We start from the raw sequence: 27,064 nt of genomic DNA, 5'->3' as shown, positions 1-27,064 counted from the left end.
CAAAGGAAAGCAAATGGTCCACCAAAGCTACACAACATTTACCAAAATCAAGGTGTTACTGCCGTAGGCTCGATAAGCGGGGGAGATCAACATGGCGCGCTCACTTAGACTAGCCAGGCTCTACCGCAGCAAAGCGGCCCATCAAGCTCGTTTTCGCCTGCAGTTGCGGTTGGCCATGGCCGATGCGGGCATTTTGCCGTACAGCTGTAGACCCCACCGAGGGTGAATAATTCCCGGCCTTCCCGTCGATAGGTATGACCAATCTCGGATGTAGTTTTGGCGCAAGCCGTGACCAAAAATGTACCAGTGGAAATGTACACACCCGATATAAGACATTCATAAAAAGCCATCCAGATTATCATTTCTTTCGTACCTCCTCATCTTCCAACCGGACTCTGCTGACAAGAATTCCTCGAGTACTGTATTTGACATACTCTACGTGCTATTATCACAGTCATCTATTACTTGAATCTCTCATCTTTGATTTTCTTCACTTGCATTCCAGCAACCCTCTTTCTAACATGGCGTTCAATCGTATCGCTGTCTATGGCCACCGCGGCTGGGCTAGTTCAAGAATTGTTGACGCTCTGGCGGCTTCAGGAGCTCCAATCACGGTTCTCTACCGAGCCAGCTCAGATGTTTCGAGTCTCCCCGCCAATGTCACCAAGGTAGAGGTGGATGTCAACAACGAACAGGCCCTCGTCGATGCCTTGCAAGAGATAGACATAGTGATGTAAATTTATCCACCATCGTTCTACATTCTTCTGGGAATAACTGTACTGATTTGGATCTAGTTCCCTTGTTGGGCACGAGGGCGTGCAACGACAGCATGCGTTCGTGAAGGCCATACCAAAGACCAATGTCAAGCTGTTCTCGCCATCAGACCTCGCAGCTCGTTATGACGAGCAAGGCCTCAAGATCGGCGTCAATGGGGCCAAGGATGAAGTCGAAAAGGCAGCGAATGCCGCAGGCATTGCAACCACTGTCGTCCTACTGGGCAACTTTATTGAATTTGCGCTCAATACTCCGTAAGATATTCTACACCGCAATCCAATACCTTGAATTTTTACTTATTCATCGTCTATAGAGGCATGGGCATCGATATTCCTGGTAACAGAATTGTGTACTCCGCGAACAGTAAGGAAGAGAAATTAAATCTTTGGTAAGCATTTTTGTTCGCATCAAAACCTGCTTGACTCTTTTGCTTTTTTCTACACTTTTATCTCTATAGGACTGACACTATACTATGAATAGCACAAGAGATTATGTCGCAGCTGCATATGCGTCCATCTTTGCCACTACGCCAATCCCCCAGCTGGAAAATAGAGCCATTGGCATCTCTGAGCTGACGCCGACTGGAAAGGATATTGCTGCTGCATTGGAAGCAAAGCATGGTACTGCACCCCAGGTCTTCTCTCACAAACTAGAGAATATCAACGCACAGGTTGAAGACGGGCTCAAATCTGGTAGCCTGTTTACCTTGGCTTGGTACTGCCGCAAGATATGGGGAACCGGGCAGCAGGTAAAAATGGTGGGAGGCGATATATGGGAGGTCGAGGGTTATCAGAAGGCGACCCTGGAGGATCTGGTCATTCGTGGAAAGTTGGAGGCTTATCGTGAGATGCCACCACAGGTCGGCGCGTATTTCGAAGGGACTTTCTGAGTGATACTGAGAGAGTCGTTACTTCGACTACCCCATAAGTCAGAATAGTAGACAGAAAGAACTACGACAGAATTCCAGTGTGACGTATTTTGGATAGTACAGACCGTCCTTTCGTCCACGAAATTCAACATTGTCTTGGTTCTGAACAAGTCTTGTGTTGTTCCATGGTGTCTTTCAACAGATTTCCTTAATTATTGCTAATAACAAGCTTTTCCTATGGTTTCTCTCGGAATCCTACTGTGAAGCATTATAACAATTTGCTATAACACCGAAAATAAAACTTGTCATTGTCTAGGTAAGCCCCTTGTTAATATGTTTAATTGTTCTGATCATAACTGCTTAGGTGTGCTTGCATGGAGTCTTTTGCCCTGAATCCAACACACTTCTTGTGCACAAAACTCATATGTCTGACACATGTCATACTACTTTGCTTTCCACAACCACCAAGTACCCAGAGCAACGGCGCCAAACGTGGTGAGAATGCTACTCCAAATTCCCAACAATTTGGCGACTATCTCTTTAGCTGCTTTATCAGCGGCAGCGGTATCATTTGCTCTCGGCAGCGGCTCATCTGGAACGGGCACCTCAAGAAACGTGCACAGCGGTCCCCAGCCCTCCTTCAACTCCATGACAAGCAATTTCTCCGCAGGAACCATGTTCTTCACTTTCTGGTTCCAGTTCATAATCATTTCTGCGCTGCTGGTCAGAGGTGATCTCGTAAAAAGCTATTCATGGGAATCTCACGAGGTCCTGGCCCTTTCTTCTTGCCGTCATGTTGATAAAAGTCGCGGACTGAAAGTTGAAACTCACGCATCAGTGTCGGAAACCATCTCCAACCCGGTATGGGCCACATTGCGTACGGCAACCACCAGAGGCCTGCGTTTTGAGCGACCGGTTTGATGCTCTTGACCCATTTTTCCGGATCTCTCGTAACTAGTACAACTTTGGCGTCAGGATAAACTTCCAACAAATCTGGTATGAAGTCGATTGTTGGCATGTCGGTACATGCGACAAAGCCAGCGAAGATTTCCTCTAGCAATTTGTGAAGCTTCTGTTTGTCACCCGCACGCTTTGCATCGTATGCTTCAGCCAGCTTCCTCATAAACACTAATTCAAAACACAGGAAACACTTAGCAAACAAACGCTTGACTATGTTGTGCTCACTTACTATCCTCCCGGTACAAAACGTGGGTCCCTCCGTGCATTACCGGGCCATTAAGGAGCTTCTCGAGCGCAAGCGCCATGGAGACAGTTCCAGTCCGGGAGTAACCGGCTCCGATGACTTGGAGCTTCCGTGTTGGATCCGTGGGTATGGACGGCACTCCGCCCATTTTCGTGTTTTGATAAACGCCACTGGCGTTTCTTCTGTCACCAAACGCTTTGATTGTTCTGGCTATTGTGTAGCAGCAAAAAAAAAAGAAAAATGCAACCTTCTCAATGCCTCAACGGAAATGGGCAGTCATAGCCCGGCGCCATGCAGGGGTGAGGGAAAACGTCTGGATTTGGCATCTCAGCTGGAGGTGCTCCTGCAGCCAAGAGCAAATTTAAAATAATAATGCACGACTCCATTTGTCAGATTCCAGCAGATCCACACCAACTCTAGATAAGCGTCTTCAGACCGAGTGTGTTGTTTGAAAAACCTTGTCCGGAATTATGAAGCGCTAATACCGTAGTTGGCGAGGCTTCATGCTGCCAAACCCTCTTATGCTTCGTTTTTGACGCAAGGTAAACGAATTCACGGCGCTTTTCTTTTAGCCAATTTCAAGTTATTAAATTTGTAGTACGGTGGTTGAATGACGAATATTGCTTTCTTATTTTATTTTATTTTTTTCTAGTTGGTCGCAAAGTGCACACAGCCCAGCCCCGACTTGCCCGCGAAGTCCTTTCCTAGCTCCTGAGGCAGCGTCCATTGTTTGTCGAATTTTCTGCCACCGAGTAGGAACCATCGAGGCCGGCTTGCATTCTCCTCGTCGAAAGTCTTTCGGCCGTTGAGCTGACTCGCTCCACGGTTAGCCTCACCCGGTGCGAAGTATGACATGTCCAAGGGCGCCCTCGTCACGGTTGCCGTGCCCCCAAAGTGAATGTCCATTCGACGCAGAGATGGCATATTGGCAACAGCTCCAGCAATGGAGCGCGCTAATGGAATAAAAGTCTCGGGGTTCGGCACATATCGAAACCATTGCCCTGGGAAGTCTCCGGCTTGCTTCGACCATTCGAAGTCCGGCTGAAAGTCGGAAGTGTCCGAGTCTTCAGAGTCAAATGCGGCGCTGGACTCATTGTGATCGAACCCATATCCACCGTCATCGGCCATGGCTTTGTCGGGGTCTCCTGTGAGCAGGTATTTGCCCTCTGGGGTCGTCACAGCACAGTCGATGTAGAGATATTCTAAGGAGGGACATTTGATATCGGGGAGTTTCGAGAGAGGTCCAAAAGCCGCAGGTGACAAAATCCAGAGCGTTTCAAGATGCAATCTCCGAATAGTCGGAAGTTGGCATATGCGCCGGACACCCAGGCTCAGCCTATCATTATCTTCTCCATCGTCGATCAAAGAGCCAAGCTCAAACGTCTCGTCCATAGGATCCTTGTCGTCAAGCTTGACCTTAAACTCAACCAGGCTGGGGACTGCAATGTTCAAGAAAGCGTCTCCCAAAGCCGATCTGATTTCCCTTCGAAAATTCATCAAACGACGTGTTGGTAGCCTGATAGTCCACTCCATCTTCCTTGCGGAGACAAGCGAGCTGGAAATGGCAGCGATTGCATCAGGGTGAAAGTTCCGACCGCCTGGTCCGCCATCGAATTCAAACTCGGAGACACATGCCACCTGCGTTAATCGAGCTGGGCCTGAGCTAGATGATACCAGAACGTTTTGGTCGAGACGGAGGTACCGGAAGTGGTCCCGTACTTGCCAAATGGGTGCAGTGCGGCGGTTGTGGGTGTTTGTTAGCTCATCATCCTCTTCCATCTCCTCCACGAGCCTGTCAGTCGGCGACTCCACGACGATCTTCAGAGTAATACCGGGGCCATATCGGCGGCGCTCCCACTTGGCGAGACGACCAAAGAAGGTCGTAATGGCACGTGTGAAAACCGAATCATTCTCGGCGGCCTCGCGACTGCTCTGTAGTTTCTTGAGACGTTTAAGGCTGATGGGCGGCAAGACGACGTGGAAGTCAATGTGCTGTACGTATGCGCGTTGCTGTGGGTCTAGGAATGCCTGGTTGAATTGGGCAAGGCCGTCTGCAGTGCTCGGCACCTGGACCCGGACCGAAGGACCGAAATCGTCGATTTCAAAGGCGCCAAATTCCGCTTCCATGTTGAAAGCGGCGAATGGGTATTGATCATGAATGATGAGGGGAGTGATTGCCCAAAAGGTGTTAAATGCCCACCCCCTATTTCTTCTCACTTGGGCAGGTGTGGGGAGTTGCCTGATGTTTGCAGGTGCAACACCAACCAGAATCTGTTCGGACAAACAATCACGCGAAGGGATACATATGGCTTGAGAATACTTGGAGAGCCTCCCAGTTTATTTAGACCATCTGTCTTCAGATCAGAATATGAGTGTTGTCATTCTAGGGAGCATGAGATTTGGTGCGACGATTCAGCTTGGCAACACCAAAGGGCTATTGAAGTTGCGAACCATGAACTAAAAGTAAGCTGCCGAGACGCCAAATAGTCCATTTGAGATCCAAGAACAATTTTTCAGTTGAAATTTCTCGGGTTCACTGAATTGAAGAGGATTCGCAATGCAACCACAGGCATCGTCGTTCCTATCCCAAGACCCCTTGAAAACCAAACAGTCTACTTGGCTTAATCACTGTTTGCAACCACCGGGCTGCATATTTTGTAACGAAGCCATCTTAAAAACGTCAAAGTGATTTATTTCTTGTATGGCTAACCAAACATGCATGTTCATAGTGCAGAGTTATACCAGCTGAAGCATCGCTCATTTCTCTGAAATACTTTCGATGTTAGTATCTTCGACATTTTCCTCGGGGATAAGAATTGAACAGAATTTCCAATTGGCTTCTATTAACTTATATCTCGCATCCGAATACTGACTTTAGTAAAGCAAAGCTTGAGTATCGAATTTTTTGTATTACATTTATCCACCATTGGGTTTATTGAGCATCGAACAGTGGGCGTTTTTCTGCTTTCGCTGAAAGCAGAAGGACAGACTGCGTATTCGTTTCCTCGTTATGTTCTCTGCTCAGCCATGTACTCAGCCAACACTATGTGCGTAACCTAGGTTTGAAGCTATGCCATCGAAGGAAGGACCCACAAGGTCGTGGCGATCTAATCTCTTGTCTTCCACTCACCAAAAGAGAATGAAAGAGACATGGAAAAGTGAGATACTCACAGGATCGCAACAAAAGAATTGAACACAGAACAGACATCTTAACACTCGTTTAGCCTTCAGTCGCTATGGAAGTTCATATTCCCATCCCCTGTGCTGATCATTGAAGGTATTGGCTGCCTCCGAATTAGGACTTGACACACGAGTTGATACATGAGTTGACATAGCCGCCACCAAATCCAGAATCATGCGTATGCCAAGCACTGTTAACGCCGACAATTCTCCATGGTTCCCACCCCCAGTTTCTTAGGGCCCGGGATTTATCATTAAAGTGGAAGGTAATATCTGCGATGACAATCCACGTGTTCTCCTTGAGAACTCACATTCCTAATCTCACATCTCCAAGTGCTCCGATTACCCCGCGATGAGCGGCAACCCCTTGTACGATGCAGGGCACAACGCCGATTTGGTTTCCCGTAATTGACTGCCATCCCCGAGACGATGTCACATTGACTCGTCCAGTAGCCCTATCGGGATCTCAACACCACAGCTACCAGCAACCACGGAACTCTCCGAACTGGTTAATGCCCGCAGCATCCCGAGAAATTCTGCGAAGTGCCGGGCCTATCAGATTGCGTCATGACCTCTTGGATCACCATTGAGGTGGTGTTGATCATTTCGACTTACGGACTCGCGTACTGCTGTCACCAGTGCAGGCTGTGCAGGTCAATTTCAGCCCAAGCAGGAACGGCGCACGATGCGGGCCGACATGCTTGAGGGGGCAGGTCGCTCTGCATGATAATCTACACAAAACCTGCCGCAATAATCCAGCTTCCTTTTTGAAGGCCAAGGTTCCTGGCCGCGCATCATACGGGCTGACCAAATGGGATGGCAGGAGTCAGAAAGAATATGCACTGGCCGAATTGGGGCTCGGGCTAAGCTTTCCAGCTGGGCGGGCCCCGCCTTTGAAAGGAACAGCGTCGATGCTGGTCCTTGCCTGTGACGCATTGCAGACTGACAGCGGGACGTGATGCATCGACGGCGGCCAGGCGGCCAAGGCTTGGCCCAGCAGTTCTCCGCGCGCATTTCTCGCGCATCTCGACTTTTGAGTTGTTTTGGGGCGCAGCTGCGCGTATTCGTGATCAATCGTCTCTGCACATATAAAGAAGCTTTGTTTCCCAGGCTCGACCATGACAGAAGATCCACAGAGCTTCCAACTCCAGTCTCGACAAGTCCTCCTCTGCTTCTCAGAGCCCCAGACCAAGCCCAGTCAACTCGCCGACCGTCTAACCCGCCAAAATGAAGGCCAGCCTCCTTTTCCTCGCGGCCTCCACGGCCCTCGCCGCTCCCCTTGAGAGCGCTCCCGTCGCTCGCAGCGAGGTGGGAGCTTTCCCCTTGGCCGAGCTCGAGGCTTATTACAACACGGCCCTCTCCGCCAAACCCAGGGACCTCGGTACGATGTCTGGTGCTATCGCTAAGCGCCAGTACAACGGCGACACCTTCAACCAGCTTACGGACGGCACGGCCTGCCGCAAGGTCACTCTGATCTGGGCTCGTGGCACCACCCAGCCTGGCAATGTTGGCGAGGCGGGTTCCGAGGGACCTGCTTTCTTCAATGCCCTGGCCTCTCGCATTGGAGCCTCGAACTTGGCTGTCCAGGGTGTGAACTACTCCGCCAGCATCCTCGGCTTCCTTTCCGGTGGCGATGCGGCTGGCAGCACCACCATGGCAAACCTGGTTGCTCAGGCGAGTACCCAATTCCTTGAACCAGGCTTGCGCAGAGACTAATATCCAAATTCCAGGCCATCTCCAAGTGCCCCAGCACCAAGATCGTCCTCTCCGGTTACAGCCAGGGTGGCCAGCTCGTCCACAACGCCGCGAACAAGCTGACTACTGCTCAGACCAACAAGATCTCTGCCGGTATGTCCAATATTTTTTCTATTTCTTTATTATTTCTCCTCCGAGGCTGACAGCGCGCTTTTGCAGTTCTCATCTTCGGCGACCCGTTCGATGGCCAGAGCGTCGGCAAGATCCCCTCCTCCAAGGTTAAGGTTATTTGCCACGCGGGTGACAACATCTGCGACGGTGGCTTCATCATTACCGATGACCACACCAACTACGAGAACGACGCCCCCGCGGCTGCTGCTTTCGTCGCTGGCCTCGTTGCGTAAACTTTTGTTTATTTTAGGTCGAGAGCGATCGATCAAGGAGAAGGACAATGATGGGTTTGGATTTTATGGTTCTCTTTAATCTTGTGAGACATTTGATGGTTAACACGACTAATGGAATAAATTTAAGGTGGCATAAGATTATCTCTTGACTGTGATTTTTGTAGTCGTGACGTTGGACATTATGCCCATTTACGGTTGCAATCCCAAGCAAACGAGTTCATGTTCTATGACACCACATCCTACTATGCTCAGAGTCTCTTCCATCATTGTAACGCACAACGAACGTAACAAATGGAGCAAATAAATGCCCCTTGCGTTCATTGGAAGTTGGCCTTGACATACAAAGCTTTCAAACAAGGTCAAGCAACCACTCTGCATGAAGAGGTGTTGACACGGAGATCATTCCGGGCATACAGAGATTCGTTGAGACGGTTAAACAGGAGCTTGAGAAAATGGAGTCAGTCCGGTCCATTGTTTTGAAGCCTTTCTCACTTGTTTGGTCATATTTTGACGTGTCCCTTGAGCGCTTGCAAGCGAGCCTATCAAGTTCAAGTCTTTCGTCCCCGTGTCTCAACCTCAGACTCGCTCTTTGGCCATTTTCAAGTAGATTTATAGAGGAAACCCCTATTGGTTACGAGCAGGCCCACCTGATGGGGCAAATCAATTTGGAAGCCCCGGCCGCTCGGGTCGATCAGCGGCTGATGTGGAGTTACTCCTCTGGGCCGCGACCTTTCCCCTTCTTTTAATTCCATCCACCGGCAAACCTCCTTGCAATGACTTCCAGCCAAAACTTGCAGGGGCCATGCAGACTGTTCATACAGATGTCAGGGGCCCCAGGTTCCGGGAAGAGCACAATAGCGAGGCTACTGCGGCAATCGATTGGTGGGCTGGTCATCGATCATGATGTCTTCAGGTCCGCCCTTCTTGATTACAACGACGTATCTTTTGACGAAGTAGCGAAACGCGCTTATCATCTCCAGTGGGCACTCGCCCAGGATGTTATGAAGCAGGGACTGAATGTCATTATGGACAGCACCTGCAACTTTCAAGAGGTTCTCGATCAAGGATCCGCGCTCGCTGAAAAATACGGCTTCGCCTACTGGTACGTCGAGTGTAGGGTTGAGGACATCGACCTACTGGATGAGAGGCTGCGCTCGCGAGACCCGATGAAGAGTCAGAGAACCGGTGTTGGTTGCCCCCCTGCCGCTGCAAGCAGCGCTCGCGCAGGCGAGGACTCTCGCAGTCTCTTTAAGAAGTGGATCGAGAACCCATGCCGTCCAGAGCACAATGCTATTATTGTGGATTCTACGGGCAGTCCAGAAATGCATCGAGACCATATCCTGGAACAGATTGTCAGTCTGCCCGATGTACAGAATAGCGATGGGCACGGGGCTCCTGGTGCTTCGGCGGCGAGTATCCCGTGTGGCTATCATTTGCCATACTGCCACGACTCTGGGATCGTCCACTGACCTCCTCCAGAGCTCAAAAACCCCCGCGATCGCGGATTGAGGATTTACGAATCAAGAAATTTATGAGCTGAAACTCAGAAATGGAGCCTCGTAAGGCAAAGCAACGCCGTTGCACCTCGGCAGGTATGGTCGCTACGTCTGAAGCTCTACCTCCCCAATACCATGTTTCAATAGTACCAAGATTCTCCCCGCGCTTGCCGCCAGCCTTGTGATTGGGCTCTACTGTTGATTCTATCTCATGATTTTCTTGTTCACTCTCACCGGTTTCTCCTAGGTTGAAAGGCTGAAACGAAGCTTCCATTTGCCGTAGCTGTATTAGGCCTCACTTGGCAGATGGCTGACGACCCTAGTAAGATATTTATGCATGGGGTTTTCTACGGAGTTGATGATGCCAAACTTAGCCCGTTCTAGTAAGCTTTATGATCTTCATTCAGAAACTCTACTCATGGCCAATTCTGGTAACTTGATCCTTTCCGGGGTGAGGGAGGGGTCCGCAAGTCTTTGGCCGGAAAGCAGGTGGGACAAAGAATCATATCATACGTCTAATACGTATTTGGGGGCCCCTTCGACCTCTTGCGACTTCACAATGCGCACATTAGCAACATTTAGCCAAGGCAAGAGTGGCACAGTATCCTTGGCTACCGTTTTATTCATTAGTAAAAGGCCAAGGCTCAGTGTGCCAATTTGCAAGAGTGCTCAGCAATCTGTGCCGCAACAGGGGATATCGACCAACTCACGGTTGGTTTGCCCGAGTACTTCCCATTTCGGCACTACACCTCGCGCCCAAGAGCTTCAGAAGCCCAGGCAACGACCTGGAAATCTGGGTCCTTCATTTCACCTCTGCCCAAATCAGAAACGAAGCGACCACGCCCATGCCGTCGGGAGAGCGCTTCCGAGCTGTACCGTCCAACCAACGGTGCTCACTCGCACAAACATGCATATCGAGCATCACCCTGAACCCAGTGATGTGGATCCTGAAGGCCAGTTCCATCCAATAAGCTTGTTTGACAATGCGGTGAACTAGCCCGGAATCCCGGCAGGAAGGAGTCGCATAAGACTTGGGCCGGGCCTGTCAAGAAGGCCAACATTGATGAACCCAGGTTACTTCTCAACTCCTTGAGGGTTTCCCGAATTCTTCTTGTCCTTCTCTTGCTGTCCTCCGCGCCCGCCTCCGTGTCCAAAAACGACTTCTTCGCTGCAAACCTTGTGCTAATATAGAGCATAAGATGCAGGCAATCCCCCTTCTGGTCATCATATTGCAGTGGGCAACGAACGTCCTTGCGGTAACCAAACGATTACAATGGACAGATGCAATACAGTCGCCTGACGGGCCATGGCGGGCGGTGCTCTTGTACACCAAATCCGGCATACCAATGTGGCCCACTGGTGCGCTACAAAGCGTGCTCCTAGCGATGGCGAATGGTGGAAAATATTATCCGACTACGGGCTGGGCGATAGCAGGTCCCAGCTATCCATTGGGGCAGTGGCCGGGACTATCACGGCCGGCTGATAACGGCTCTTCCTGGTTCGATTTATTCAGCTTCAGCTTTTATGGCGATGGAATATCACCTGCCACCACTATTACGAATGCGAGTATCTGGATGTCTGGCGTGTGGCACAGCGATTACTACAACACAACATACGATGACGAAATAGTCGGGACTCTAGGTCTAGGGAAAACCGACAATCAGGAGTCGCAAAGCAATATAAAAAGCACATACGGCATGCCGGATACAGTACTCGAACAAATGACCCGAGGGCGTGTCATCTCAACCGCCTCTTGGTACATGCACATGGCCAGTGTCAGCCTGGGACAGTCGCCGTCCCTGACGTTAGGCGGCTACGAACGAAATCGTGCTCTGGGAGACATCGGAACATTCCCCATGGACGAGGAGCTCCCTCGAGTCTTCCTCATCGATGTCGCCCTCGGCGTCGAAACGGGGGGCTCTCCTTTCACTAACGAGTATGCCGGAAGCGTCTGGCAGGGCATTGGCAACGACGAGCGTGGCAAGAACTTGGTCAAGTCGAGCGGCGGACCTACTGGGTCTGCGATGGTCCTCCCTAATGCAGCAGTCCCCTACATCTATCTTCCCCCAGGCACCTGCGAGGCCGCCGCCGCCCAGATCCCCGTCAAATGGAATGAACATCTCGGCCTGTACCTGTGGGATGAAAACCAACCCACACTGGTCAGCCGGTTGATCAACTCACCGGCATACATGGCCTTCACCTTTTCGGACGAGGACGCCACCAACATCACCGTCAAAGTCCCATTCAAATTACTCAACCTTACCCTGAATAGGTCGCCATCGCGAGACTGGCAGTATCGTCACCAGCTCTACTGGCCGTGCAAACCCTGGGACATAACTTACAAGGACGACGCTGAATCGGGGGGCGAGAACCGATGGCAGCTTGGTCGAGCATTTCTGCAAGGTGCCTTCGTCGGGTTCAACTACGTCAGGGGAAAGTTCTACATGGCACAAGCACCTGGGCCAGACATGGGGCAACATGTTACTCTGGATGACAATCTTACAACGATTTACTCCGACCCCTCGATGACGTTTGCGGAGTCGTGGAAGTCATCATGGGCAGAGTTGCCGACTCATAGCGAGGAGGTTGGCCCGGAATACGAATACTTTGATGAACCGGCTGATCTTGGGAGGGGACCAAAAGCAGTCATAGCGGTTGGGGCTGTGATCTGCGCAGTCGCGTTGTTCGCAAGCATATACCTGATCAGGCGCCGTGTGCAACGACAGAAGCAATCTCGCGCTGCCGACGACGACGGAGGTGTCTTCACCGGCGGTAAGCCAGAGATGGACGGTCAGGGTGTCCACGAGGCCAAACCCCTTAATGCAACAGCTCCGTCGGAGCTTAATGGGATCGGGCTTGCTGAGATGCCGTCGCCGACGACGCCGCTGATATACGATGGGCTCCATAGAGACGGGCTGGTGTACGAGTTGCCTGCGGAAGACGTGGAATCGCGCGGGGGACACGGACGAGAGAATAGCAAGAGATGCAGGTCACTGTAGATGCCGTTGTTTTTTGAGAGGCGCATGTGAGCGAGAAACAGATCAACTTTTATATTTTTTTTTTGGTCCCCCATTACGGGCCCCCGCGCCCCTGGATTAGTTGAAGACAACCGTCTTGGTCTTGTTGAGGAAGACGCGTCCCTCGGAAGTCCACTTCACCGCGGCGGCCAGAACCTGGCTCTCGATGTTGGAACCCTCCTCGACCAGGTCCTTGGGGCTCATGCAGTGGTCGACTCTCGCGACGCGCTGCTCGATGATGGGGCCCTCGTCCAGGTCGGCGGTGACGAAGTGGGCCGTCGCGCCGATAATCTTGACGCCGCGCTCGTAGGCCTGGTGGTAGGGCTTCGCGCCCTTGAAAGAGGGCAGGAAAGAGTGGTGGATGTTGATGATCTTGCCGGACATGGCCTCGCACAGCTTGGGCGAGAGCACCTGCATGTAGCGGGCCAGGACGATGAGCTCAATGTCGTTCTCCTTGACGAGGCGCAGGATGGCCTCCTCCTGCTGGGCCTTGGTGTCCTTGTTGACGGGCAGGTGGTGGAACTCGATGCCGTAGTTGCCGGCGAGGCCCTGGTACTCGTTGTGGTTGGAGACGATGAGCGGGATTTCAATGGGCAGCTGGCCGGACTTTGCGCGGAAGAGCAGGTCGTTGAGGCAGTGGCCGATCTTGGAGACCATGATGAGGGTGCGCAGCTTCCGGGCGACGGGGCGGATGCGGTACCAGTCCAGCTGCAGCTCGGCGGCAAGGGCGTCGAACGGGGCCTTGAGGTGCTCCGTCGACTCGGTCTCGGTCGGCCCAAAGTGCACGCGCATGAAAAACTTTTCCGAGGCGGGATCGGAGAACTGCTGGAGGTCCAGGATGTTGAGCTTCTCAGCCGCGAACACGCCGGTCACGGCGTGCACGATGCCGGACTTGTCCGGGCATGAGAGCGTCAGGATGTGATCGTGAGTGACGGAGGCCATGTTGAATGTCTTATGGCGGGTGATTGGGTGGGTTGAATGGGTTGAGCGTGGGTGATGGATGTTGACTCTTGCACTCGAAATCTCAACGTCGCCTCTAGTTTTCTTCCTGAAAGAATGAGTCAAACAACACTAAAAAAACAGCCGCGGGCCATCAGTTCCGTCTTTAGGGCCCCTCCGAGCTCGGGGATGATTCGGAGACCCGCACTAACTCATTTCAGGGGTTTTGTAATGTCATGAACTAGTCCACAAAGTCGTAAAGATTGAAGAACTTCTCACATGAGTTTTCAGACGGCAGCGAGGTTCAAGAATCCGACCGTGGCTGAAAGAAAGACAACGCGCACCGGTACGTGTCTCACCGGGCTGAGGTGTGCAGCAGCCAACTCACCCCTCCCTCATCGGCCTGGGATTGCCCCTCACCGATCTCAACCCCAGCGGGCGACGATCCCCACGCCAAACATTAAGCGGAGCGAGGACTAATGCAAAATGGGCTCAAGATAAAAGTGAAATTAAAGAATCCATATTTATTGATATGGCTACAGGCTCCATGGCTAGGAGTATGAATATGAGAGCGACTTCAACTCATTCATTTCATTGATTGTGAATGTCACAAATCCGACTTTTTATAAAATGAGGTTGGAGCAACGACGGCTTCGTAGGTGGTTACTGATAATCCACCTCACGGGGTACCTTTGCCTTCTCAAAGCTTGGCCAAGCTACCTACGCAAATGAATAAAACATGCATTTCTTGGAAAACTAGCTCATGCAGGGTCTTCGGTCTTGTTGTATAGTTCTCCTGCTAAGGTCTCACTATATGGGACTTGGATCAAAACGTACCCAAAGTGACACCCATCTCAGCGCCGCATCCATCCAATCAACTCGGGCATTTACGACACTACCGAAACTAACCTCGCACCGAGATATCGTAGTTTTGGAGAATAAGATGGTTGCAGTTAACATGTAATCAGCGCTGTAGTTGGGCGCTCTGCCACCAGTGGCCGCTGGGGTCGCAACTGCAACAGTACCCGCCCGCTGCTTATCTGGCTAGAGTATCAGTTTTATGAGAAGCCAACTGGCAATGGTCAGTCAGAGTCCCGAGGCCCGAGAACACTTACGAGGAGCCACAAGCGCATGAAATAGAGAACGAACAACCCAAAAGGGCACTACAGAGGTTCCAAGTGCCTCAATTTCGCCCCCACTCCGACTTTAGGCATTTGGCGTTTCCTGGACCTCGGCCAGGTGCAATCACCACACCTTTATCATGCAGATAATGAAGCAGCCCACATCTCTTATCTCTCTTCTCGCCCTCCTCAGTCAAGATCACACTAGTGACGTGCAGCACTAGCCCGCGGGAGTGGTCTTCTAGTCTTGGCCATCTTGGGCTAAGCTCTTCCTGCAAGTTCAGACGACGTGCCTGCCGCCAGGAAGACCTGCTACAGGGCTGACCCATAGAGAATGGACCGGCGGCGGCTGAGACCGCGTCTTGTAACTCAAAAGGGCAATCCTGGTCCCGAGCTTCTGCTTATGCATAAACCCAGTTCTAGGCACTGGGCCAGACGCTGTTGCGGCAGCAAGTAGCGAAGTGTCTGTCATGGGCGATCAGAAGCGAGCCAACAACAAGGATAAGATAGAAAACTGGAGAGTGAGAGCGTCCTCACTTCCTGAGTCCTCGGGATCTACGAGATCCTCTTGAGTTTTGTGTTTTGATGAGTGAGGGTTGTCTTTAGTGCCAGGATAGCAGATACAGCACACTCCGAGGCAGTCTCACGATATTCACATGGACACAATGGCATGGGAACTACGAGCCTTGATTTGCGGTTGAATTATTTTTGAATTATTTTCGCAAAAAAGATTCTCTACGCTATGAACCCCCCGAACCCCGGGCTTCTCGCCGTCTACTTGTTCAGGCGGGGCGCTCTCTCCGGGTCTCTCCAGTAGAGGCAGGCCTCCCTGCGGATGTCGTCCTTCTCGACCTTTGTGCCGTTGTTGGGCTGGACGACGATCTGCAGCGCGGGCTCCGAGTCGATGCCGTAGCCGGTGGGCTCGTAGCGGGGCCACTCGGGGCTGCCGGGGTACCTGTGCGGGTTCGGGTCGCCGGTCAAGACGAAGCTGGACAGGTAGCCGTGGTAGATGTGGCTGACCTCGGGGTACTGGACGACGGGCTCGTCCCAGGTGTACTTCGTGTCGGCGGTGTGCGGGATGCCCTTCCACGCCGGGTACGAGTTGTTGGTGTTGAAGCGCAGCTTCCAGGTGGGCACGTCGGCGCTGGCGGCGCGGTAGGCCGTCTCCTGGCTGGAGCAGATGTAGCCGAAGTCGCTCCAGGCGGCCGAGAGGCGGTTGTACTGGGTGCCGTTGGGCGAGTTGGCGTAGGGCGAGTCGGGGTTGGTGGCCGGGTCCGGGTAGAGGGCCTCGAGGAGCTCCAGGTCCGTGCTGTTCAGGGCGGGGGAGATGTTGTGCAGGTAGTCGAGGAACTGCTCGTTCGTCTCCATGCCGCCGGCGAGGTAGTACTTGGCCTCGTCGTTGACGTTGGACGTGATGGTCGGCACGTGGAAGAAGGTCCCGTCGATGCCGGACTGCGAGCCGAACTTCTCCAACAACGGGCCGCCCTGGGTGGGCTGGAAGGGCCAGGTCAGGGCGGGGTCGTACTCGTAGTAGAGCTTCACGCTGATGTTGCGGATGTCGTTGATGTCCGCGGCGCGCAGGCAGGCGAGGGAGGCGGCGTTATCCTCCATGGGGCATCCGAGGAAGTTCATATACTCCTCGTACTGCTTCTTGTAGAGGGGGTAGGTGGCGTTGGGGAACGCGCGGGCGGTCACGCCGCCGGACTGGTGGATGGCTCTGGCAAACAGGGGCTTGCCGGAGTCCTCGTTGTAGTTGTGGAAGTAGAGGATGCCGACAGAGTGGCCGCCGGCGGAGCGCCCGCCGATGGTGACGGCCTCGGGGTCGCCGCCGAACGCGGCGACGTGCTTCTGCACAAACTGGAGGAAGAAGTGCTGGTCGCGCATGCCCAGGTTCAGCAGACCCTCCTCCTCGAACAGAGCCGACGGCAGGAAGCCGAGCGAGTTGATGCGGTAGTGGAAGTTGATGACGGTGATGGGCTCCTTGGACGACGCGGCGAAGGAGGCGGCGTCGAAGCTGCTGTAGGCGCCGGCGTAAAAGGCACCGCCGTGGATCCAGACCAGAACGGGCGTCTTCTGGTCCAGCGGCACCCCGCGCGTGCGGAAGACGTTGAAGTTGAGGCAGGCCTCGTCCTGGGTGCTGATGGCGGTCGAGATGGGGTCCTGGATGCACGTCTTGCCGTACTTGGTGGCCTGCTTGGTGCCGTTGAAGGGCTCGGGCCAGGTGACGGGGCTGAAGCGGCCCTCGCCAACCGGTTGCGTCGAGTAGTCGATTCCCATCCAAGCGTCAACGGGGGCGGGGAGGGCACGGCCGCTGAGCGTCGAGTTGACAACGGTGCCGGAGAACTTGCCGTAGCCCTCGAGGTTGACGGTGTTGTAGCCGCCGCCGCATGCGGCGCAGGCGGCCGGCAGGAAGGCGACCTGCGACGCCACGAAGAGCGTGTTCAAGGTAGAAGCCTTCATTGTGGGCGATGTGCTCAACTCGTCGTCTCCGTGTGGCAATGCTTGACCGCAAGAGATGAAGGTGATGAGAGGCCAAACCACTGCTGCACAGCGACGGCCAAGCATGAGTTTTAAACGCATTTCGGATCGCCTCAACCGCTTTCCTCTCCGCTTTCTGCTGTCCACTAGACAATTTCCCGGCGACCCGCACGGAAAGTGACCTTTTGCCCGGTTGAGAGTCTGTAGAGGCAGGCTTTACCCCATTGACCGCATTGATAGTGAAGATGAGGATTTCCCAATGTCGGGTCCCTGACTCAGGGCAACCCCCCCAGAGCGGAGTAGTCCCAACCGACCGGGGCAACGCGCACGTTAGAATTCTCCAGATCGATGTCATCTACACTAGCGAGAACGGTACCGTGTAGTAAGGAACCCTCCGATATCGTCGGAGTCCACTTTTGATGCCGGGGACCCAGCATGTGTGGGTTGTCGAGAGCCAGTGGGAGGCGAGGTAAAGTGATAAGGACGACATGATAAGAAGGTTGAATGACTAAAAGCTGCTAAGAGACTGTTCACCGAGGGGCCCCGCACATTATCCTTGACTGACGGACGGACCTAAACCCTCCCAGCCCCCAACCCCCAACCCTCCTCCAGGTCCCCTTAGCAACTTGGCAAACAGAACTTGTCCTTGGTGGTGTGGAGTTGAAGATGGCTGTGCTCTTATGGCAGTAGGATAGGAGTTGATAAAGGGACGCGATAACGCCAGCATCCGTCATCCGACAGTCGTCTTCCGCGATCCGATATCTATCCTGGCCTTCCTTTTGGCGATCTTTCCCTTGCATTCAGCCTTAGTTGCGGCTGAAGAGAGCAACTTTGCATGGACGCGTGCCGGCCCATCGGGTAACAACCTCGTGGAACGTAGCCGCCGCGCGCACGGGGGACAGTCAATTGGGACCTGCTACTGGCCAGCGACGGGCAGTCGGGTCTTTCAGAATATGGTGTCATCACTGTTCCTATCTAGCCGGTCATCTCATCGTCTTCATCGTCATCGTCATCATGTCCAAGCCCAGCCTCGATGGCCGCCGCCCTGGTTCTCTCAACCGCCTGGATGAAGTCCTCCCTGCGGAACGCATCCGGCCATCCATACTCACGATACAGCCGCTTGACCTCCTGTGACATGCAAGAACGAGTCAGGGCCGGTTCGCCATTTGGGGGGGTTGCGTGATAAGCAGCAAAGGGTTCTGGCGACAAACTCACCTGTCCCTCCTCGGTGTACTCCTCGACGACCCTGGCCTCCCACTTTCCTGAGCGCGGGGCGGGGACGACGTCCAAGGAGCCGACCTGAGAGTAGATCTTGTCGAAGTAGGCCTGGATGGGCACCGGGTCAACGGCGCGCCACTGCTGGTCCTCGGGGACCTCGTCTTCGTCCCTGTCGAACTCGGTGCCGTAAGGATATATGCAGCCTATGGCGCGGGGCGGTGTCAGTTTTTTTTGAGAAGTGAAAACACGCACAAGACGGGACACAGCCGTCTGCGTCTTCCCCCGCGACGGGCTTGCTAACCTTCCCTCGTGTCAATCAGCCACCAGGTCCCCTCGTCGGCGTGCGTCAGCGAGACCATGTCCGCCGGCACGGGCCCGTCGAACGGGGCGAACCCCAGGTCCAGGAGCGGCGTGCTGGCGAAGTCCCCGCCGGAGCCGCCGCCGAACCAGCGGCCGTTGCGCAGGTACCGGAGCGGGAAGGTCTCGGTGAAGATCTCGACGGGGTCCGCCGTCTCGTTCTCGTGGACGTACGGGATGTGCCGCAGCAGGTCGATGACCGTCTCGGACCGGCCCATGGCCCGGAGGGCGTCGACGCGGAGCTCTGCGTCGCTCCAGCCGGCGGCGGGGGGCACCTCGACGGCCGAGGCGTCCATGTAGCCCATGCGCACCAGCAGCTCGTAGTGCCTCGTCAGGCAATTGACGACCACGTCCCGGTTGTATGCGGCCATTTTCGGGTATGTTTCTGGGGGCGTATATCGTGTCTGTGCGACAGAGGCAGAATGGGACGGTGAAGAAATGGAGGCGTTCAGATTTTCTCTGCGCTGTTCCGTGTGGGGCGCATCATGGAGGCAAAAATGCGCTGGTCCTTCAACGACCCAATGACCGAATTTGGTAGTTGTCTTCAGCGTAGTATGCCGTGTCTTGCGGGGATTGACTACTTTAAGCAGTAAGACACCTTTGATGGTGGTTTGAATGGAGAAAAGCAAGTCAAAATATTACCATAAAATTAACATTACTGTTTGCGGTGCAGATATCCACAACTTGTGAAATAGTCGTGCTTAATCAATTGTGACAGCCTGTCAATTGCAATTGAAGCCTGGGATAGATGTGATATCAGTCTGTCCAGCAGATGCTGGGTAAAGCTTTGAGCTGGCTGTATCGACGATGATAAAAAAGGAACTTTTTGTGCACAATTCACTGTTTGTGTTTGTTGTCAGCCTTGCTAGGATCTAATTGAGTTGCCTTTACATGAAATTTCAAAGGTTAGAATAACTACCTCCCGAAATAATTAAAAGCGTACGTTTCACACAACCATTTCATATTCATGATGAATCACTCTCTTTATTGTTGATGAGATGCGAAATTGCATTTATGTGCGTATATCCTCCTGGTTGGCGTTTTGTACATGTTCAACAAACAAGCATCTTATTGTTTAACAATTGTTATACGTAGAGAATTATTATTCGTAGAGGCTGTATTTTCCAACATCTTGCTCAATCAGTGAGTCATTAGGGCCAAATCCTTGATAATCAAAGGGAGATCGTGAAGTGGAGGTATCATTCTGTGTATGGCGCAATTTACATGGAGTTTGCTCCCTCCAGCAAACAAGGGCCCGGAGGTGAGTCACTGCCCAGATACCACCACCCAAACCGCCTCGTCCAGCGACGCGGCTAATATGATGCAACGCCGCAGTTCTGCAGCGGACATTTAATCCGCCGACCATTACGCTGCATATAAACCGCACGACTCGACGCAGCACGCAAATCTCCCGGGGGACGTCACAACACCCCCCCCAAACCACCAAACGAACCCGCAAGCCATCGCCGACGGCGGGAAACCCAGCGCCCCGCGAAAGATGGCCACGATATACACCTCGGTGCCCGACGGCCTCACCAGCCTCCTCGAGGCGCACCTCCCGCACTCGCTCCCCGTCCTCCGCCGCCTGCAGTTCACCCGCTTCCCGGGCGGCATGCGCCCGACGGCCCGTGTCATCTTCGCCTCAGACACCCCGCTCCCCTCCTCTTCCGGACAGGACGGCTCGCCGGCGCCGCGCCACTTCACGGCCGCGTACCTGGACTTTGGCAGCCACATCGAGACGCAGCTGTTCCTGTACTCGACGCTCGAGGACGGCGGCCTCGAGGGCGACGCCGAGGCGCGGGAGGCGTCCGAGGCGCAGGTCGACGCAGCCCTGGCGGCCGTCGCGCGCGTCAGCGCCGAGCAGCCCGAGAACAGGGCGTACCCGGGCGGGTGCCTCGTGGGGACGCTGGCGACGGCGACGAGGGACGCCATGGTCCGCCGCGGCGTGCGCGTCGAGCCGCGCGCCGTCGACCAGTACGAGAAGTGGCTGTTCCGGGTGGAGGAGCTGCCCGACGTCGACGTGGTCCTGCCGGACGGCGCGGCGTGGGCGCCGGCCACCGAGGCGGACTGCGAGGTTGTGATTTCGCGGACGTATGTCCCGCGCCAGGTGTACGTTTTCTCGGCCCCCCCCTCATCCCCGTGCCGGGACGGAATTGTTTGCTGACACGTCGGGTCGAACTAGTAAAACGCTCATGTCGTTCCCGAGCTTGGTGCTCAAGCTGCAGGACGGGACGCCCATCGCGTGGTCTTTCTTGGGTGGGTTATCTTATACACTCGCATGGTCATGAGAAGAATGATTGATGTTGACATATGTCTTGCAGGCACCGATGGATCATTGTCAAGTCTTCACTGCGAGGTACGTCGTTGCACAGATGCGGCGTGAGGTTTACAGTCAGCGGCTAACATGGGACGCGGCGCAGGAACCGTACCGCAAGAGGGGCTACGCAAAGGCGCTCGCGACAAGGCTGTTCAAGAGGAGCATCAGCGAATACGGCTCCGACGGCTGGGGCTTCGCCGACGTGGCTCCGGACAACGTGGGGAGCCGGGGCATGTGTAAGAGCCTGAATGGGAGGCAGTCGTGGAATTGTTCATGGTAAGCAGGTCCTGCTCGTTCGTCGTGCGTGCATTGCATGCAATTAAGTGCTCCTCCTAATCTCCGTGGCCAGGAATATCATCCGGTTTGAGGATGAGCAGCTCAGGAATTGAAAGACAGCAGGCAGAAGTGATTGGCCCTCAAAGACTTTTTGTGTCTTGGTTCTACGTTGATACAACAGGTCTCTATATATATAACTATGTGTGTGTATGCATGTATATATGTGAAGATGCAGTTCAGACCTGAATATCACATTGAACCCAATTAATGCAAAGTCTCAAATTTAGAAATGTAGGGCAGCAAAAGTTATTAGTAGAGAGAACAGAATGCCTTTTCTTTATTTCCCCAGTTGGTTTCTCCTTATCTCCTACTCCAAACCGTGCTCAAAAATAATAATAATTAGCCATTGTTTACTTGGCACTTTGTGCCCTTCGCCTTTACACCAAGCCTGCTTCGCCCCAAAGTTCCCGCACCACCCCCAAAAAAAACTTAATCCTCAACTCCGGCAACATCCGCTGGTGACCGCGCTTGATAGTGGGTGTACATCACCGACCTCTCCATCTCCCACGGAGATGCACCGCAGCGGGGCCCGGCTCTTGACATTCCCACTAAGCTAAACCGGATGAACGGTGTGGGGGTGCCATGTCTCGGTCAAAACCTCCCAACCCCGACCAGATCAGCAGCGGGTGCACAGTGCCGCCTCAACAAGAAAATTTTCCCCCATGTCGTGATGGGCGGGTGCGGCAATGGCAGCTGTCAAGGGCCGACTCCCCCCTCCCCGTCCATCCATCGTAGTGAGTCACCGTAGTGAAGAAAAAAGATGCGCCCTCCAATTGTCCAACCCCGCACCGAGGACGCGCGCAGCAAAATCGCACTGATTTAATTAAAAGTCGGCGCCGGGAAGGTGGTAGAGCTTTTGGACGTCGTGGAGCATGGCTACGTGGTCAATCTTCAGGTCCTTGAGAAGACCGTCGTTGAAGCCAAAGACCCAGCCGTGGACGACGGGGAACTTGTTCTTGGCGTAGGACTGCTGGATGGCGGCCGTCTTGATGACGTTGCGGCACTGCTCGACGACGTTGAGCTCGACGAGGCGGTCGTAGCGGGCGTCCTCGTCCTTGATGGCGTCGAGCTCGGCCTCGTGCAGGCGGTAGACGTCGCGGATGTTACGGAGCCAGGGGTTGAGCAGGCCGAGGTCCTTGGGGGTCATGGCGGCCTTGACGCCGCCGCAGCCGTAGTGGCCGCAGACGACGATGTGCTTGACCTTGAGGTGGCGGACGGCGTAGTTGATGACGCTCATGACGTTGAGGTCGATGTTGTTGACCATGTTGGCGATGTTGCGGTGGATGAAGGCCTCGCCGGGCTCGAGGCCGGTGATCTGCTCAGCGGGGATGCGCGAGTCGCTGCATCCGATCCAGAGGTACTCGGGGCTCTGGCCCTGGGACAGGCTGACGAAGAAGTTGGGGTCGGCCTTCTTCTTCTCCTCGGCCCAGCGGCGGTTGTTCTCGAAGACGCGGTCGTGCGTCTGCTTGAGATACTTCTCAATGTCCTGGTCGGCCATGGTGCGATTGGGTCTATCGGAAGCGCGGCTGGGGGCGAAATGGGCGAAGCCGAAAGTCTGCTGCTGACGATGCTGAGCGGCGAGGGATGCGAGTCTGGGGAGAGGAGGACGTTGACCGGGTCGCGCAGGGGAGAGGGAGAGGGAGAGGAGGGAGCGCGGGGTTGAGCGAGCTTTAAACATGAGGAAGAGCCGGGGCGGATGGGAGAGGAGAGATAGAAGAGAGCAATAGGAGTGGTCGCTACTGCAGGTAAGCGGAGGAGGATGTCGAATCGGAGCAGCCAAAGGAGGTGAAGAGAAATGTCGCACCTTTCCTTCTTCCCACGGAAGATTTGTTGGGAAGGTCCGGCGATCGATCGCCGGCGCCCCTCAGTCACCCTGGCCCCTGGCCCTCGCCCTCTAAGCTGCAGACTGCAAAGCTCCAAGCTCCCTCCGCCTCCCCTCCCAGGATCAAGCTCTGAGCCAGCTTCTTAGCCCCAAGGAAAGACGTCACTGGTCACTGCGCAGGACGGTGCCTGGACGGTGCCTGGACGGTGCGGCCTCGCCGACGATGGTCCGGTGCTCCGGGCGGGTTGTTGGGGCGATCAGGGCCACTCACCACAAAGCATCAAGCCATCCATCCATCTGTCTTTGCTCCTCCAAGGCAAGGCGCCGGGGGATGGGGATGGGGATGGGGAGGGGCGCCGGAGGGGCGGCGGGCAGTGCGAATGTCACGAAACGGAGCGGGCTTGGGACATAATCTTGGCGAAACGGACGGCCAAATGTTTATTTTGCGCTGCTAAATATACCGGAGAAGGGCACATGAGTAACCACGTCCACCTCGTAAGCCGGGCCTGGCGTGCGTTTTATGTGTCAATCATTTCTGGTGGTCAAACAAGGACGAGCGACGATGGCCCCCCTGCAAACGACAAAAATAACTCTCTCAGAGTTTCCATAGCCCTGAACCCGTGCTTCGTTTGCATACAAGCTCGGTAGTGAGGGAATGCCATGCCTATATACAATACAAATACGGTCTGCGGCATGCGGCGTGCGGCATGCACTCCTCCCGCTGCTGGTAATCATAAGCCAAGACGGCGACTTTTTACTTTTTTTCTTCTTTATTTTTTTTTACCCCTCTTACTTGGGCTGCATTCCCTCAAAACACGAGACAAGCTGCCTCGGGACAGACCCGTAAGCCCAGCACGAGAGCATCGTGAAAGCTAGACCTTCCATTCCCCCCTCCCATCCGGAGCCCCTCTCCCGGCACTGTGCCACGAGCCCGACGGGCCGGTTCCGCCGGCCTCCCGCAGGATGCCGCATCAGGGTCCACATATTCCCCCCCTGGCCCCGGTGTCACGGGGGATCGAGTCCCGTCGTCTTCTTGGCCCCGTCGCCAACCACCTCATCCGAAGCAGTATTTGGCTCACCCACGGCCATCTCATCATTTGTGCCGAACCCTGCAGGTAAATGCCCGTCGCTCAAACTCGACGGGTCACCGCGGTTGTGGGTGAGGAAGGGCCCCAGCGAAAACGCATTGGCCCCCAGAGGCACTGTGTCCCCCCTCTGCTGATGTACACTTCACGGCTGAGGCCCCAACGGCTCCCGCAGTCGAGAGCCTGCCATGAACAAACACTGGTCTGATCGCTCAACCCGCAGGTAACGAACCTAGTCCCTGAAACTGGAAAGGGGAAACCCGTGCCCCGTAGGGGTAGCGCCGATCTCTGGGAAGTGGCCCCGGGCCTGACCATCTTCACTGCGCAGGGACGGCGCAGAGCTATGCCTCCATTGTGATGGGGAATCCCACCGTGCATCTCTGGATCTTGGCTAGTTTTCATCGTCACCCATCTTGAAAAGCCTAGAGTGCGGTGCGACGGTTCTGGAACAGGAGCGATACGGGGGGGCCACAAGCTGTGAAGAAGAAGAAAAAGAAAAACGACGTCATGAGCGTCGCGACTGAATGCTTGCTACTACGCAAATGAACCAGCTGGGGTTCCCCCGTGAACATGACATGAATCTATAATATTGAAAAAACTCCTCCCCGCCCCCTAACTCCGAAGACGGCGCAGCCCGGGTGCTTATTTCGTCTTGTCGACCAGTTTCCCTTCAAACCAGCCGGCAAACCTGACGGCCTTGGCGTCCACGTACCTCTGCACGAAGTCTGCCACGCAGACGGTTCCCGCCAGGAAAAAGCACGTCGAGAGTACGACGCAGAAGCCCCAGCCCCAGCTCGCGGTGCTCGCCTCGAGGGGCGTCCCCGTGACCCGGGCGAAGAACACCAAAAGATGCCAGCCAAAGATCCACAGCAGCGAGTTGTGCACCAGGTACACGGCGTACGAAATGCGGCCGAGGTACTGCATGAATCGGTTGGTGAAGAGGGGCTGGATGAACGGCGACCGGTCAATCGCGAAGACCAGGTAAACGGCCGCGAGGGGGATCCAAAAGTACGTCCCGTCGCCGTAGCCAACAGGGGTCCAGGCGGTCATGAGCCCGTAGCCCGGGGTTGCGAATCCCTCGTCGAAGTCTGGAGTGTTTGTTCCCTCGGGGAACGAAAGAAGATAGAGCCCAAAGACAAAAGAAACCACCTGAAGGACCTTCTTCAGAATATCAAGTCTGGGGGGTGTTAATACCGCCGACAGCGACGGCCTGAAGCTGCCCAGCCCGTTGAGGCGCCACGGTTTTGATGCCAGCGGCAGCGTGTACCACCCGATGCTTTGGCCCTGGATATCGCCCGCGGCATGTGCATCTTGACTGTAAAACTTGACGGTGGCCAACAAAAGGCCAGAGAAGAAAAGAAAGATCTGCCATCTACCATAGACAAGCGAGTGCACCGTGAGACAGACGGTAAATAACACACGGAACTTCGGGCGAAGTCTGTAAAAGGCGACATGTGCCAGGAATATGACCAGTGAGCCGTCGTACTCGGCGGGAATCGTCCACAGCACCGGCTGGTAGGGGAAACCTCTGCCTCTTTCAATGTCTTTAGCGAGAGGATCGGACAGGTTGGAGAAGTGCCTCCACCAGCCCTTCACCTGCTCCCAGAAGGTGTCGAGCGCCGGTGGGTCGAATTCTGTGATGGCCACGCCGGGGATCTCGTACAGCTGGTATACTTTGTAATACGCCAGGCAGGCTACGGTGAAGGACGTTATCAGGGGCGGGAGGAAGAGTCGAAGGTATCGACGAAAGGTGGAGGACGCCACGGCGGCTGCAAAGTCGCCGGCTTTCTTTTGTTGGATGAGCCTCAGGGGCTTGTAACTCAACGCATAGCCGGATATGACGAAGAAGACGCAAACCTGCGCGGGACCTGAAATAGCCAACCGGATGATGGGCAGCTGTAAGAAAAGGGGGTCGTTGTCGCTCATGTAGCCGTAGTGGATACTCATCGGCATGGACACAAGGGTCCAGTGGTGACAGACGACGAAAAAGGCGGCCATCCCTCGGAGGCCATCTGCGACGACGGATTAGTTGTGCGAAGGAGTAGTACAGAAAGAGGCGGATAACATACCGAGCCAGGCTGACGGGTGTAGCGGCTTCGGTTTCGCCTTGGGGTCCTCGGGGTGTAGGAAGCTCGGTAAGAGAGCCCAAAGGAGGATCTTGGGATATCTCAGCCAGACAGGCAAGGGACGAGGTGGGACGAGAGTCTCCTCGCCAATTACTTCTTCCTCCACCTCAAGTACATGGTTTTCTACCCCCTCGTCTTTCGAGTCTAGGGGGAGAAGCGCGTATTCCATGTCGACACCTGGAGACCGGTGCCTCAGCAGGCTAGCTTCAACATCTCTGTCCATCGTGGTTTGTCGTTGGTGGCTGTCAGACTGATGCTATCGTGGCCATGTCTTGAAGCCGGCGAGGGAAATAAAGTACAGTTTTCTTCAGTTATCCAGGCAAAGCGATATATCTTTATGAGAGAGGCAGAGAGGGGCAGAGAGGCAGTAAATCAAGGGCGAGTTATGCTACTATTGTTTCTGCGCTCTGTCGTTCCCAAGACATGGAATCCGCGAAGAAGCCCCTTGCAAGCCGGGAAGCCCTTTAGGGAATCGCCCTGAGAATGCATCCTCCTTTCCAGCTACCAGACAGAGTAGCAAGTGGCTTGAATGTCCAAGGGTTCCCATCAATGGCATGCCCCTGTGTATCCAGAATCGACGTTGAAAGAGGCAACAGCACTTCGGCGAGGATCGATATTCAAGTCGTT

At 54.4% G+C, this 27,064-nt stretch overlaps 12 protein-coding genes across 12 annotated transcripts; 5 read left to right on the top strand and 7 right to left on the bottom strand.

Moving 5' to 3' along the window:
• Positions 1-521: 521 nt before the first annotated feature.
• Positions 522-1,663, top strand: EsH8_IV_001159 (NmrA-like family protein; the record flags this gene model as incomplete). Its single annotated transcript, XM_083266049.1, has 4 exons — positions 522-733; positions 795-1,028; positions 1,088-1,162; positions 1,255-1,663. 4 exons carry the CDS (start codon positions 522-524, stop codon positions 1,661-1,663), a joined length of 930 nt encoding a protein of 309 aa, XP_083124944.1.
• Positions 1,664-2,085: 422 nt separating this feature from the next.
• On the bottom strand, positions 2,086-2,994 carry EsH8_IV_001158 (sulfotransferase family protein; the record flags this gene model as incomplete). Its single annotated transcript, XM_083266048.1, has 3 exons — positions 2,086-2,354; positions 2,408-2,770; positions 2,832-2,994. The coding sequence occupies 3 exons, from the start codon at positions 2,992-2,994 to the stop codon at positions 2,086-2,088; spliced, it is 795 nt and encodes a 264-aa protein (XP_083124943.1).
• A 500-nt stretch (positions 2,995-3,494) lies between these two features.
• On the bottom strand, positions 3,495-4,973 carry EsH8_IV_001157 (uncharacterized protein; the record flags this gene model as incomplete). The annotated part of the gene is made up of 1 exon (XM_083266047.1): positions 3,495-4,973. The coding sequence occupies one exon, from the start codon at positions 4,971-4,973 to the stop codon at positions 3,495-3,497; it is 1,479 nt and encodes a 492-aa protein (XP_083124942.1).
• A 2,280-nt stretch (positions 4,974-7,253) lies between these two features.
• On the top strand, positions 7,254-8,125 carry EsH8_IV_001156 (uncharacterized protein; the record flags this gene model as incomplete). Its single annotated transcript, XM_083266046.1, has 3 exons — positions 7,254-7,691; positions 7,757-7,874; positions 7,941-8,125. 3 exons carry the CDS (start codon positions 7,254-7,256, stop codon positions 8,123-8,125), a joined length of 741 nt encoding a protein of 246 aa, XP_083124941.1.
• An 821-nt stretch (positions 8,126-8,946) lies between these two features.
• Positions 8,947-9,594, top strand: EsH8_IV_001155 (P-loop nucleotide/nucleoside kinase family protein; the record flags this gene model as incomplete). The annotated part of the gene is made up of 1 exon (XM_083266045.1): positions 8,947-9,594. One exon carries the CDS (start codon positions 8,947-8,949, stop codon positions 9,592-9,594), a length of 648 nt encoding a protein of 215 aa, XP_083124940.1.
• A 1,601-nt stretch (positions 9,595-11,195) lies between these two features.
• EsH8_IV_001154 (aspartic peptidase domain-containing protein) lies at positions 11,196-12,620 on the top strand (the record flags this gene model as incomplete). Its single annotated transcript, XM_083266044.1, has 1 exon — positions 11,196-12,620. The coding sequence occupies one exon, from the start codon at positions 11,196-11,198 to the stop codon at positions 12,618-12,620; it is 1,425 nt and encodes a 474-aa protein (XP_083124939.1).
• A 96-nt stretch (positions 12,621-12,716) lies between these two features.
• On the bottom strand, positions 12,717-13,580 carry EsH8_IV_001153 (formyltetrahydrofolate deformylase; the record flags this gene model as incomplete). Its single annotated transcript, XM_083266043.1, has 1 exon — positions 12,717-13,580. The coding sequence occupies one exon, from the start codon at positions 13,578-13,580 to the stop codon at positions 12,717-12,719; it is 864 nt and encodes a 287-aa protein (XP_083124938.1).
• Positions 13,581-15,472: 1,892 nt separating this feature from the next.
• EsH8_IV_001152 (Alpha/Beta hydrolase protein) lies at positions 15,473-17,278 on the bottom strand (the record flags this gene model as incomplete). The annotated part of the gene is made up of 1 exon (XM_083266042.1): positions 15,473-17,278. One exon carries the CDS (start codon positions 17,276-17,278, stop codon positions 15,473-15,475), a length of 1,806 nt encoding a protein of 601 aa, XP_083124937.1.
• Positions 17,279-18,151: 873 nt separating this feature from the next.
• On the bottom strand, positions 18,152-19,122 carry EsH8_IV_001151 (uncharacterized protein; the record flags this gene model as incomplete). The annotated part of the gene is made up of 2 exons (XM_083266041.1): positions 18,152-18,597; positions 18,696-19,122. 2 exons carry the CDS (start codon positions 19,120-19,122, stop codon positions 18,152-18,154), a joined length of 873 nt encoding a protein of 290 aa, XP_083124936.1.
• Positions 19,123-20,249: 1,127 nt separating this feature from the next.
• Positions 20,250-21,457, top strand: EsH8_IV_001150 (uncharacterized protein; the record flags this gene model as incomplete). Its single annotated transcript, XM_083266040.1, has 5 exons — positions 20,250-20,860; positions 20,934-21,007; positions 21,073-21,107; positions 21,172-21,344; positions 21,418-21,457. The coding sequence occupies 5 exons, from the start codon at positions 20,250-20,252 to the stop codon at positions 21,455-21,457; spliced, it is 933 nt and encodes a 310-aa protein (XP_083124935.1).
• A 770-nt stretch (positions 21,458-22,227) lies between these two features.
• EsH8_IV_001149 (carbonate dehydratase NCE103) lies at positions 22,228-22,902 on the bottom strand (the record flags this gene model as incomplete). Its single annotated transcript, XM_083266039.1, has 1 exon — positions 22,228-22,902. The coding sequence occupies one exon, from the start codon at positions 22,900-22,902 to the stop codon at positions 22,228-22,230; it is 675 nt and encodes a 224-aa protein (XP_083124934.1).
• Positions 22,903-24,953: 2,051 nt separating this feature from the next.
• EsH8_IV_001148 (acyltransferase family protein) lies at positions 24,954-26,660 on the bottom strand (the record flags this gene model as incomplete). Its single annotated transcript, XM_083266038.1, has 2 exons — positions 24,954-26,323; positions 26,381-26,660. 2 exons carry the CDS (start codon positions 26,658-26,660, stop codon positions 24,954-24,956), a joined length of 1,650 nt encoding a protein of 549 aa, XP_083124933.1.
• Between the last annotated feature and the right edge of the window lie 404 nt (positions 26,661-27,064).

The sequence above is a fragment of the Colletotrichum jinshuiense genome, chromosome 4 (genome assembly GCF_051148585.1).
Source record: "Colletotrichum jinshuiense chromosome 4, complete sequence".
Lineage (NCBI taxonomy): Eukaryota > Fungi > Ascomycota > Sordariomycetes > Glomerellales > Glomerellaceae > Colletotrichum > Colletotrichum jinshuiense.
Note: the sequence above shows the minus strand (reverse complement) of the source record. Positions and strands in the feature narration are given on the sequence as shown.